This window comes from Silurus meridionalis, chromosome 24 (assembly GCF_014805685.1).
Source record: "Silurus meridionalis isolate SWU-2019-XX chromosome 24, ASM1480568v1, whole genome shotgun sequence".
NCBI lineage: Eukaryota > Metazoa > Chordata > Actinopteri > Siluriformes > Siluridae > Silurus > Silurus meridionalis.
In genome coordinates this window covers 8,565,139-8,578,397 of record NC_060907.1, presented here as the reverse complement: position 1 = coordinate 8,578,397, position 13,259 = coordinate 8,565,139, and the positions used below count along the sequence as shown (strand labels likewise).

General features: G+C 36.3%; 1 protein-coding gene across 4 annotated transcripts in view; it reads left to right on the top strand.

The window, feature by feature from the left end:
• Positions 1-13,259, top strand: part of itga6b (integrin, alpha 6b) — a 33,632-nt gene that overhangs the window by 18,268 nt on the left and 2,105 nt on the right. Inside the window, exons 3-25 of one of the 4 annotated variants that reach the window (XM_046837573.1) lie at positions 851-930; positions 1,030-1,291; positions 2,096-2,227; positions 2,424-2,540; positions 4,285-4,498; positions 4,584-4,777; positions 5,602-5,696; positions 5,924-6,051; positions 6,396-6,485; positions 6,572-6,633; positions 6,732-6,901; positions 7,214-7,354; positions 7,470-7,585; positions 7,970-8,126; positions 8,295-8,378; positions 8,461-8,540; positions 9,791-9,865; positions 10,073-10,175; positions 10,305-10,478; positions 10,916-11,020; positions 11,115-11,225; positions 11,695-11,793; positions 11,901-12,026. In XM_046837573.1, coding sequence (XP_046693529.1) covers positions 851-930; positions 1,030-1,291; positions 2,096-2,227; positions 2,424-2,540; positions 4,285-4,498; positions 4,584-4,777; positions 5,602-5,696; positions 5,924-6,051; positions 6,396-6,485; positions 6,572-6,633; positions 6,732-6,901; positions 7,214-7,354; positions 7,470-7,585; positions 7,970-8,126; positions 8,295-8,378; positions 8,461-8,540; positions 9,791-9,865; positions 10,073-10,175; positions 10,305-10,478; positions 10,916-11,020; positions 11,115-11,225; positions 11,695-11,793; positions 11,901-12,026 — 2,915 coding nt within the window. Of the gene's footprint in view, positions 1-846; positions 931-1,029; positions 1,292-2,095; positions 2,228-2,423; positions 2,541-4,284; positions 4,499-4,583; positions 4,778-5,601; positions 5,697-5,923; positions 6,052-6,395; positions 6,486-6,571; positions 6,634-6,731; positions 6,902-7,213; positions 7,355-7,469; positions 7,586-7,969; positions 8,127-8,294; positions 8,379-8,460; positions 8,541-9,790; positions 9,866-10,072; positions 10,176-10,304; positions 10,479-10,915; positions 11,021-11,114; positions 11,226-11,694; positions 11,794-11,900; positions 12,027-12,882; positions 12,965-13,259 lie in introns of those variants that run through there. The other 3 variants (XM_046837572.1, XM_046837571.1, XM_046837570.1) reach the window with 3 other exon arrangements.

Here is a 13,259-nt window from a genome sequence, read left to right as displayed (position 1 = left end):
TGTATTTGTATAAACTGTGCATAGTTGAATATTGTGATTTGTGGTGAGAGTAGGGAGCAGGTTGAGAAGAGTCTGGAGAGGTGGAGGTGTGTGCTGGAGAGAAGGGGAATGAAAGTCAGTAGGAGTAAGACAGAGTACGTGTGTGAATGAGAGGGAGGGCAGTGGAGTAGTGCGGTTGCAGGGAGAAGAGATGGAGAAGGTGGAGGAGTTTAAGTACCATGGGGTCAACAGTGCAAAGTAATGGAGAGTGTGTTAGAGAAGTGAAGAAAAGAGTGCAGGCAGGGTGGAGTGGGTGGAGAAGAGTGATAGCAGGAGTGATTTGTGATAGAAGAGTATCTGCAAGAGTGAAAGGGAAAGTTTATAGGACTGTGGTAAGACCTGCGATGTTGTATGGATTAGAGACAGTGGCATTGAGTAAAAGACAGGAGGTGGAGCTGGAGGTAGCAGAGCTGAAGATGCTGAGATTTTTAATGTGAGTGACGAGGATGGACAGGATTAGAAATGAGTTTATTAGAGGGACAGGGCATGTTTTGGAGACAAGGTGAGAGAGGCGAAATTGAGAGGATCATGGGGTATATCGGTAGGAGAATGCTGAGGATGGAGCCGCCAGGAAGGAGGAAATGAGGAAGACCAAAGAGGAGGTTTATGGATGTGGTGAAGAAAGACATGCAGGTAGTTGGTTTGAAAGAGGCAGATATAGAGAACAGGGGGGTGTGGAGACGGATGATCTGCTGTGGCGACCCCTGATAGGAGAAGAACAAGAAGTGCATAGTTGTTTCATTTGATGTCTGTTTTGTGTGTGTGTGTGTGTGTGTGTGTGTGTGTGTGTGTGTGTGTGTGTGTGTGTGTGAGAACCTGGACCAGGAAAGCAAAGATAACCAGTGGATGGGTGTCACAGTGCAGAGTCAAGGACCCGGGGGCAAGATTGTGGTCAGTGTTTGCTAGCTTTTGTGTCTTTGTGTAAGAGGTGTATCCCCTAGTTTCTGGTCTAGTTAGTAAACACCTGATGATTTTTATCTGTTCTACCAGACTTGTGCTCATCGCTACCAGAAGAGACTCAATACCAACTTGCCACAGGAGTCCCGGGACATTACGGGTCGATGTTATGTGCTCAGTCAGGAGCTGAAAATCGATGAGAGCACTGGTGACGAGGGAGGGGACTGGAGTTTCTGTGAGGGCCGATCCAGGGGTCACGAGCGGTTCGGATCCTGTCAGCAAGGCCTCTCAGTCACCTTCACCAGAGACTACCATTACTTAGTGTTTGGAGCACCTGGAGCCTTCAACTGGAAAGGTGGGGAGAAGGGAGGAGAGAGGAAAGGAGCAAAGATCTGGAGGGGATATGAAGAGAAAAGAATGGATGGGAGAGTAGCAAGGAAAATGAAGTAGGATAGATTGGAGTAAAGAGGAGAAAAGATGATTTTAGTCAGGAGGAGAATGGAGCAGAACAAATTAGAGGGGAAGGTAGAGAACATGAGAAAGGAAGGGAGGTGAATAGAGGCGAGAGGAGAATGTATGTGGGGTAAAACAAGTTACAGAGGATAGAGGAGTGGGGAGGCGTGGGGTGTGATGAGAGATGATTGGAAAAAGAGAAGATGTAGGAGAAAAGATGAGCGGTAGAGAGTGACAAAGGGGACTAGGATGGGAGAAGAGACAGGTGAGGATTAGGAGAAGAAAAAGTAAGACAGTCAACAATAGAAGAAATGAGAGAGAAAAAAAAGAGAAGTAACTGAAGAAAATGAAGCATTGAAAATAGAGTGATAAGTGAATGAGGAAGGCAAAGAGGAGAACAGGGGAAAGTGGGAAGATAAAATGACAAGAAAGCTGAGAGAACAGAAGGGGGTTGAAGAGGGGTTTGAAATGCAAGTGAATTTGCTCTAATTGTATCAGTCCCATTTTAGTGTATAGTATCACATGAAATTACTAATACACACTTTTTTGTTTAGTTCTCATCGCACTTCATGTAACATCTTATTTTGTTTCTTTCACTCTTTACTTTCTTCACTTTACCCTCCAACTACTCATATCTTCACTATCCTTCACTCTCATCTGTTCATCCATTGATTCCAATGATTCTTTACTTTGGCCGCAACCTCAGGTGTTGTACGCTTGGAGCAGAAGAACAACACACTGATCGAGATGGGTATATATGATGACGGACCATACGAGATCAAATATACGACTCCTGAAGCGCTCGACGAAGTAGCCGTCCCTGCTAACAGCTACTTAGGTGTGTCTGGTGTTCATCACATCACATCACATCACATCACATTACATTGCATTTCCTTGAAGCGCTCATTTAATCTGAAAATAAACCATATATTCTGTTTTCATTGAGAGAACCAGGTTGATCCTTATATACTGTAATGAATTTCTTCCTGCGCCAGGTGTCTGTTACTGTGTGTACATGTGTGTGTGAGTTTTAGGTGTACTGTTCATGACTAGTGTGTCCTACAGCGACTCTGATCAGTTTGTATATAACTCTCATCCTCCTCGAGACGACGCTACAATGGAAAGCCACTTGACCACCAATAGCTATATAGGTTTGTGGGATGTCTGGGATGATCCTCGTTCATTCTGTCATATCCCACAAAGAAACATACATTATAATTCATGTAGATCATCATTTAAATTTCTCCCATTCGTGGCATCCTGTCTGAGCCATAGCATGTGGTGTTGTGACAAAGTGGAGTAACTAGTGGATGCTTGGAAAAGTGCATGTTATGATCTCACTAGGGATGTTACGGTGTGTTATTTTCACCATATTATGACTTAAGAATATGTTGTTTTTTAATAAACTATTTTCAAAATAAAACAATTTCTTTGTACTTAAGTACAAATGTACAGAGATAATAAACTACATCATACTACCGTAACAACCCTAGTCCTTACATATGCGAAAAAACAAAAAAAAAAACCACTCATACCAATTGTATGGTCATATGTCTAATATGAGTCCATTATGTCTATGTAATGTGCCATCATATATCATTAGATACGTGTTCTGATCTATGTATTTATGAATGCTATTGTTTATATTCATGACTTAAGGCCACTTAATTGTAGGACAACCATAATTCCTAAAAATTGCATTTTAACGATTGAAAAGATTTAAGTTTGTTGTGTAAAGTATGAAAACAGATGCAAATGCAGACATATTTAATAAATGCCAAGGCAGACAAATACAAATGGTAATCCAAAGAAGTAATCTGAAGAATGAATCCAAAGAATTTACAAACAGACTAGATTTAGAGAAAACGAGATCAACATCAGGGACAGAAACAGTTTGTCAATGAAAGTTTTAAAGTTTTACAGCTTGGCATTTGTTAAAGAACAAGAGTGAGCAAGCAAATTACTTCATGTGGATTTCCTACAGGAAAGTCCTTTAAATAGTCTGAGTGTGTATGTGTGTGTGGGAGTTGGAGTTGGAGTCAGGGTGGCCTTGTTTGACGGCTGTGGTGTCTGGTGGAAATTTAAGTTCAAGTCTGTAAGGGACCTAAAAAAAGAGACAGAGTGAGCATTTATTATGTGTAAACCTTTATGTGATGAGGTCAAATCCTGACTATGTAAAGCTGCCACTCCTGGGCCCCTGAGCAAGGCCCTTAACCTTGTAACTGCTCAGTTGTGTAATTGAGATAAATGTATGTCACTCTGGAAAAGGCCGTCTACCAAATGCTATCAATGTGAATGCAAGGCAAATAAAAAAATATTTATAATTATTATTATAATAATAATTATTATTAAATATAAAAAAGGGTATATTTTAATATTAATGTTTTTCTATGTATTTATATTGTTGGTAAAAACAAATTTAAATTTTTTATAATTTTTTGCACTGCTAAGATTGACAGGAATTTGATACAAAACACACTGTATTTTCTTCATTATCATGTTTTGTTTAAAAAAAAAAAATTATCAATAGAATATGCTATTTCAACTTGTTTTTTTACGTATTACAGGAGATATCTAGCCAAATAGCGTAAAAAAATTAATAAAATAAAACGTCTGACATTAGTTAATAATTAATAAAATAATTAATATAAAGTTTTCAGAGTGTCTTTGTCTTTTTTGAATTAAGACATTTGATCAGTAAAAAAATAGTTGACATCCCTAAAAGCTAACAATTGGGATTAAATGAATTTAGGTAACTAATGAAAATAGCAAAAATTTTATTTTTAATAAAATAATTAATTAAGAGGTAATTTTGACTTAAAGAGATGTGCTTAAAATTGAAAATGGGTGATTTTTTCAATTTGTGGTTAAACATTCTGACATGTCGCTCCTCAGGTTTTTCTCTCGACACTGGTAAAATGCTGACTAAGAAAGGTCAACTGACTGTGGTTGCCGGAGCCCCGAGAGCCAATCACAGTGGAGCTGTGGTTCTGTTGAAGAAGGAATCAGATTCAGGTTCGAAAATGATCACTGAGTATATCATTGAAGGAGAAGGCCTAGCCTCGTCGTTTGGCTATGAAGTTGCAGTGGTGGATTTAAACGGAGATGGGTAAGATTAGCAAATCAGCAACTTTGACAAAATTTCTCTAACATTTGTGTGTGCTTAACTGCTGTTTCCTGTCACTCCTCTACAGATGGCAGGATCTTGTAGTTGGAGCTCCTCAGTTCTTTGTGAAAGATGGTGACATCGGTGGCGCTGTTTACGTCTACATCAATCGGAATGGTGACTGGGACAAGGCCACTAAAACTAGAATAGACGGAGCCAAAAACTCCATGTTTGGGCTGGCAATTGAAAATCTTGGAGACCTGAACCTGGATGGATTTAATGGTTTGTGATTTTGATGTTGTTGTTGGCAATAATATGTTTCACTGTATCATTTTATTTTTTCTACCTTTAACACTGAAAACCTGCTTTTTCATTGTTCACTATTTTAGTTAGATGGTTTATAGTTTTGATTCTCATAGTCCATTGCTGCTTGGTTATTGCTGTCACATTAAATTGGGTTAAAATATCAGGACAAAACCTACAGTTACAAAACAAATGACAAAGGAATATATACTGAATGAACCAGTACTTGTATTTTCTGATCACTATTTGTGAATTTACTTATTTTCTTTATACCTTTGTAATATTCTTATAAAGTATATTATAATTTCATGTTTTAGTGTGTAAATTTTTTTATGTTCTTAATTTTACACTTTTACACTTTAAAAAACGCTTTCATAAGTTTTAATCAGCAACCTATTACAGTAATTCGTCTTTTCCAGTCAAAATAAAAATGGTGGTTTGATCATTCCTCAAGTTGGTAGAAAATAAATAGTAACATTCCCTGAGTACCTCTAGGTTCCAGTTTAGGCTCTTTTTGGTTTCTGAAAGTGCATGTGCTTTAACAGTTTTAGGTATTTTTGCCAGTTGTCACACTAAGTAGCTGAAAAGGGCAACGTTTGTGCCAGAAAGATGTTTAAAAGAAAAAGTATAAGGTGATAATGCTTATAATATATATTAGAGACAATTGAAAACATAAAAATAAACCTATGCAGTAATCGTGACATATACCCACATGTATTTATTTATTGTTTTGAGATAGTGGTAATGATCGTGCTGAAAATTATGGTGAGCAAGCTAACATGGGTTATTTGTGTTTTGCATAGATGTAGCTATTGGGGCTCCGTATGATGATGAAGGCGCTGGAAATGTCTACATCTATCATGGCTCAAGCAATGGCCTCAAAAAAGAGCCTTCTCAGGTTTAATATCACTTCCACATTTATCTAACAGATTTTCATACTGGAAACTCACAGCTCCATCTGACATTTTGTAAATGACTGACATTATTTGACTATTTATATACAATCAAATAATCAATTAATACAAGTGAAGAAACTATTGCATTCTCTAAAGTATCTTGCTAGTGCATATATTTTTTCCACTCACTTATTCTCGTAATATTGCTATTCTATTCACTCTCTATCAGGTTCTGAAAGGATTAGACCTGAACATTAAGATGTTTGGTTACTCTTTAGCTGGTAACATGGATTTAGACAACAATGAATATCCAGACTTGGCCATTGGATCGCTCTCTGACACTGTGGTCATGTACAGGTGAGAACTCAGGATTTTTAATCAATTTAATGAATATTTCCTATTGTAAATATACAAAAAGTATTTGTACACCTAACCTTTTCAGGCATATTTGGTTCATGCCCAAACTGTTACCACAAATTTTGAGGAAAATAGTTGTATAGGATGTCTTTGGATGTGGCAGTCGTAAAGTAAATGTATATATATTTAGGAGGTTGACCCCCCACCAGTTGTCTCACGAGAATATTTTCTGCAGTATATTCACTAAGATCAAACTTCTACAACTTCTACTTTTTGTTTTGTATCTGAATTTTTTTCTAAATATCTACTGCTCCTCCTGACCATTTATTCCTGACACTTTACAGAGCTAGGCCAGTTGTCAACATAGAAAAGACAGTCACCACCACTCCCAAAGAGATAGACCTCACCAAGAAAAACTGTGGAGACAGCATCTGGTAGGGGAGCTTTATCAAACCTCCATCTGTCAGTTTTTTTTAAATGTATTTGCGCTAATGGTTTTTAAATAAACGCATATTTTCAGTCTTCAGGTGGAAATCTGTTTCAAATTCACCTCCAACGCCAAGAAGAACAGCCCTAACATCAGTAAATACCTATGTGTTCTTCCTACCATGCTGAGCCTGCCTTACAATATAGACATTTTTATTTTACCTGATAATTTTTTTCTTTTAACTCGCACTCAGAAATCAAGTACTTCATTCAGGTGGATGCTAAGAGGAAAAAGCTGGGACTTCCCTCTCGTGCTATTTTCTCCCCGCCCAGCTCCACTGATACTGACTTTGAGAGCACAGGAGAAATGATACTTGGAAAGGAGAATGAGAATAAGTGCATCACTAAAAGCCTCAAACTTCAGGTATAACAAACACACAAACAAGGTGTTAGATGAACATAAGCAGCAGAACTATTTTTCCTGCTTGTTTAGAGATATTCTGGGGTTAAATCCTGTTTTTTTTTTTTTATATTTAATGACCAGATTACATGGGTTAAATACATATTTACATAATAAATATAGTAACAACAAAAGGAACCATTTTCCCAGGTAGGGATCAAAACAGCACCTCCATAGTTTGCTTAGTCTGTTTAAATGTTATTACGACTTTGAGGAAAATCATGTTTTTTTTAACATTTTATAAGAATTATTTTGCTGTCATTTTGTGTTGTGAAGGATAACTTAAAGGATATGCTGAGAGCCATACCCATAGAGGTGAACGTGGAGATCGTAAAGCCGTCTGGACGGAAGAAGAGACAGGCCTCCATGGCACAGCTGAGTCCGGTCCTTGCTGCGAGTCAACCGTCTCTTACTGAGGTAATCAAACTTTATAGTACAGCATGAATGAAAAAGACGATACCAAATAACTGTATTCTATTTAAAAAAAAAAATGGTTTACATTTTTTTAATTTACTTTCTTTTTTGTTCTCAGGTCAATTTTGTGAAGGAGGGCTGTGGTGATGACCTGAGGTGCCAGAGTAACTTGAAGCTGGAGTACAATTTCTTCTCTCGAGAACGCAGCCAAGACATCTTCGAACCACTGCCCCTGTGAGTTCTCTTTATAAGTGAACAAATTGTTCTCTCACACATTTTATTATTATTTTATATTCAATAAATATATTGTTTGTTACATTGCTGAAGAATGATAGTTGAATTATATATATTTTTCCATTATATCCTTTTGCTTGTCTGTTTGCTTCTTATAAAACTCTTATGAATAATTTATGAATATTGATTTATATTAAAATAACAAATACTAGACATTAGAACTTTCTTTTTAGTAGACATTCTTAATACTAGATATTTCAGATCCAATTTCTGGTTTTGATTAACTTTATTACACTATATTTGCTCCCTGATCTACTAATGATTACCTACTAAGCATGATTTAACTACAGTGTAACCATATTATATCTACTATTATCATTTCAGTGAAAACGGCGTGCCAGTTATTTCACTCAGCCACCAGCAGGAGATTGCTCTGGGGGTCACGGTGACCAATAAGAACGGAGATGACGCATATGAATCAGTTCTAACTGCATCATTCTCCAACTCCCTCTCTTACTCAGCAATTCGCACCAAGACTCCTGTGAGTCTGTCTACTTAAATGCGTACCCACATGATCTGTCTTTTATTTACCCTCTTTTATATTTAATCAAACTTTTTTGTGTGTGTGTGTTTGTGTGTGTGTGTGTGTGTGTGTGTGTGTGTGTGTTTGTGTGTGTGTGTGTGTGTGTGTGTGTGTGTGTGTGTGCAGGGCAAGCAGATTTTCTGTGCGGTCAATCAGAATGGGTCAAAAGCTGAATGTGAAATAGGAAATCCTTTTAAAAAAGACTCAGAAGTAAGTAACAAGAAATAACGCAGATATTTAGCCGGTGGAATTGATCTGGTTTGACGCCTGTGTTCTATGTTTTGTATTATAGTTTGTATTTTACATTATTCTGAGCACTGGTGGGATTGCGCTGGACACGAGTGAAGTAGATGTTACACTTGAACTTAAAACGTAAGTAAAAAGGATCAGCTTGTCTCTGTATATGTTCATATTTATATATATAGACTTTCAGTTAGGTACATGAATGCAATTCTTTTTACATGTGGAACATAATCTAAATTCTCTCGGGAAGTGGCAGACGTTATTTTTTGTATAGTCTCCGCCTCGCACTTTGAGCGCATTTTTTATTATTATTATTATTATTAAAGTTGAAAACATGCACAATGCAAGGGGTATAAAAAGGGAAACTAGAGTTAGCGCAGTGTCACGATAAAAACGGTAATGAATCCTTCCTTCCTGGTTAGCAGCTAGCGGCTAACACTAACATTCGCGTTTTATGTCCAGCTTAAGAATTTATCTTAAAATGAGAAAATCCTGAAAATTCCACATATTGAGGGAGTGAATAAATGAAGGATGGAAGAAATTGTAGGCTGAAAAAAGGAGAACATTTAATTAGCTTATAACTTAAATTAAACATTAAATGTAAAACACACAAACACACACACACAAACACACATACACACACACACACACACACACACCTGCATACACATCTGTATTACCTAAATAGGGTCTAAACAATGTAAACTATTGAATTTACTTTTTCAATTTATTTAATTAATAGAATTAGTTACAATTTAATCGATTACTTAATTTAATCAATAATGAATTCATTTGGTTTTATTCAGTTTTTCTTTTTAATATTATAAAATATTATTTTATACAATATTTAACCAAGCAGGCATTTTATTTAAAATAGTTTTTAAATATAAACTGTTGATTAACAAATATAAATAATAATAATAAATTGTGTTAATAAAAATTACTAGCAAATTTTATGTTTTGCGTTTGTTCCCTCTAATTGAACCGAAAATGAACTTGAAAACCGGGTAAAAATGAATAATTCTGTGATTTGTTTTTGGTATTTTTATTTTAGCCGATAACAGTTTTGGCATGTACTACACAAAACAACAGAAAATGTGTATAGGGTAAACCTAAGCTTGTAAATGAGACAGATGTGATGCAGAATCTCACTTTACACCTTACAGGACAAAAGTTATTTACTTAGAAATAAAAAATGTGTTCAGCAACAGACAACTCTTCTGACCGAAGATATAAACTACTGTATACGGACAAAGGTTTATGGACACCTGACTAAAAGATTTATCTTTTTGATCAACCAATTTCACATTTAGTTTCCTATTAACGATTATTGAGTGTAATATTGTGTGTTTGTATGTGTGTGTTTCCATGCTTTGTAGGACAAGTGACCAGGCAGCACAGACAGTGACAAAGAAAGCTAATGTTGTAATGGAGATGCTACTGACGCTCTCAGGGTAAGATACAGAAAGACCACAAGTTTTATATTCATAATTACGCAAAAAGAGAATTACTAACATAAACAGCACACCTACATAATCAATTGAATAATAGTTGTATATAATAATTATATGAAATATATATTATAATATTATAATATAATTATATTCATTAATTATTAATTAATTAATATGATTAATAATAATCATAAAAATTTTTACCAGGGTGGCTAAACCATCTCAGCTGGAATTCAGTGGGAAAGTTAAAGGAGAGAGCGCTATGATGACAGAATCCGACATTGGCAGCGAGATTGACTACGAATTCCGGGTAAATACGTGATCCTACGATACAGCGCATTATAGGCATACAGCTTTAATTATTATGCCTCAATGTAAGTCTGTTGTCTCCTCTAGTCTTTTTTCAGTAGGGTAACTCTGTTTATTGTGAATTTCAAAGGTAATTAACTTGGGAAAGCCTCTGAAGTCCTTTGGTACAGCGTTTTTGAACATTGAGTGGCCAAAGAACACAGCTACCAAAAAGTGGCTCTTGTATCTAATGAAGATCACTACTACGGGTACGGACACTATCAACTGCAGACCAGATGAGGTCAACACACTGAATTTTAATCAGGTACACCACTAATCTGTGTCCTTTATTTTTTACCACACATATACCATATACACTACATGGACAAAGGTTTGTGTTCACAAACTGATGCGGGTACTGATGTAGGTGAGGTGAGGAGGCCTGGGGTGTAATCAGCATTCCAATTCATCCCATATGTGTTCAATAGGGTTGAGCTTAGCAGGCTATTTAAGATCTTCAACTGCAACATGGTTTTGCGCACAGGGGCATTGTCATGCTGGTTTCGGTCTCCTAGTTGAAGTAAAAAGATACATTTTTTATGCCACTGTATACAAAGACATCCTATGCTGTTTAATTGTGTGCCTCTAACTTTGTGGTAACAGTTTGAAGAAGAACCACATATGACTGGAAAAGTCATATATCCCAATACTTTTGTCCTTATCATTGAAATGAAATCTCTGTATGCTTTATTTTTATTCCAGGAGCCATCCAGGACTAAGCGTGAAGCTAAAGACGAAGGTGGAAGCAAAGAAAAAGAAGGTGTTTTATCCTCCCTGTTTTCTGACAAGAGGAAATCAAAAATTTTGGTAAATCCTGTTTACTGTTCATTAATATATTTCTCCCTGATATTCTTTTTTATTTGTTTTGCATGTAAATAGTTGTTTGTTGTATCGTTTACAGACCTGCGAAGACGGCGCATCGTGCGTTACGCTAAAGTGTCCTCTTCAGGGATTGGACAGCAACGCAGTGATTGCACTGAAAGCTCGAATGTGGAATAGCACCTTTATAGAGGTGGGTTTGAACAATTAGGTTTTGTGCAATACAAACAGTTTTGCAATACAAACAAATTTTTTTATGGTAAAAGTTCAGTGTTTAATATTTTCAGCAGTCAAAGGACATACGTTTTTGAAATATTATTGTTCATACCAAAGTCATTAAGATGTTAAAATTTGTTAATATGTAGTCCTTCCTGCTATTCAGGCAAGCAAAATAGTCCAGATTGGACTGGTGTCACTTTAAAGTACAGTGTTTTACATTTACAGCTCATATCGTGTGAACTTTGAGTCCATGAAAATGTTTCCTGATTTCTTCGCATATGTAAAATAAAAAAGCCTTAAGAACCTACTTTGGGTGGTCAAGCCCTATGTTCAGGATTACTTTTTAGAATATGTTTATTGGTCCCCTTTTAAAAAAAATGTAAAAATCATATTTAGGCAATGTCCTAAATTCTGTACTGCAACATTGTTCTTGTTTTATACAGGACTTCAGTGACATGAATTATGTCGATATAATAGTGAAAGCATCACTCAATCTGGATTCTGCTCCCAAAAATTTGTTGCTAAAAAATAAAGAGACACAGGTGAGCTGGGACAAAGTTATATAATTAATATAATGAGTGATAATGTATTTGTAAATATTGTGACAATGTTTTATTATTGGTTATCGGTGTGTGTTTGTGCGTATTAGGTACGAGTGACTGTATTCCCAGTACGTAAGGCAGCACAATACGGAGGTTTACCCTGGTGGATCATCCTGGTGGCTATATTACTGGGCCTGCTCCTGCTGGGTTTATTGGTTTTCCTGCTCTGGAAGGTAAAACAAGGTTTAGCTGTATTCTAACAGATTTATCTTTCCATCAGCGTTCATTCATCAATTGTCTATGCCTGTTCTTCAAAAAGAAAAGTTGCAGATGAACTACACCAAGATATAAACACTGTTCAACATAAATGCATGGTTGCTTCTCAAATAAACATTTAAAGACAAGAATGGGAATCATCAAAGTGCAACACATTATAGCTTCATCTTTGCAGTCTAAAGTGTTTTGTGTGGTGGGATTGGATTAGCTAGCTAATATGGGTTCAAAAATAATACTGGCATTAATAACTGACCGATAAGAAAACAAACAAAGCATTGTATTATTCGACTATTAGACTTATTTGAAAATAAAAGTAGTAGGAATCGTACAAACGTTTTTATTTATTTATCAAAAGTAAAAACTGGATTCTTACTTCCTTGTAATATATGAGCCTTTTCTCTGCATGTTTAGAGGACAATCCGAGGACAAGACATATATGGATCGCTCCAGAGCATAACCCAGTGGTCAATATTAGCCCAGTATCGATATACAACTACATTCTTATAGTTATACAAGCTTAAAAACGAATATTGTTACCATATTAGTAAATGTGTCACAGACCATATGATCAATAAATAAACATATTTACAAGTTATCTTAAAAAAAAACAATGCTTCTTTAATAGGACACATATGTGGCACCAACACACCATCTAACATTACTACAAGCCCCACCCACAAGTCCTATTATTTCTGTTGGTATCCTAAACAAGTACCAAAAATGTGCTTTGTACTGGAATGATCTGCACTGATTTGGTACTTTATGCAGTGGGAGAAGTAAAAGGCCCTAACCAAATAACTTTACTTCTTTTAGTGTGGCTTCTTCGGCAAAAGCGAGCCCAAAAATGAACCTGAGAAAGAGAGGCTGACTTCAGATGCATAGCGAGAGGGAGTGACAAAGAAAGTACGAGCAGCTCTTTTTTTTGGTAAAGGACCTTTAAAGATCCATTCAAGCTCAGCGATAGCATGGAGTCCGTGCAGGCTGCGCTAACTCACGCTAGCCTGGATCATCCTGCTCCCTTGCATTGCTTAAATCTGGGAAAATGGTGGCAATTATTATGATGATTGTTTTATTATATTATTATATTTTCGCTTCCGGTGCATAGTATTAACTTAGAATGCTGTGTGAAATGCAAACTTTTCATGTATGGTGTTGGTGCAGGGGATAAAGGGGTTACATACATGGACACA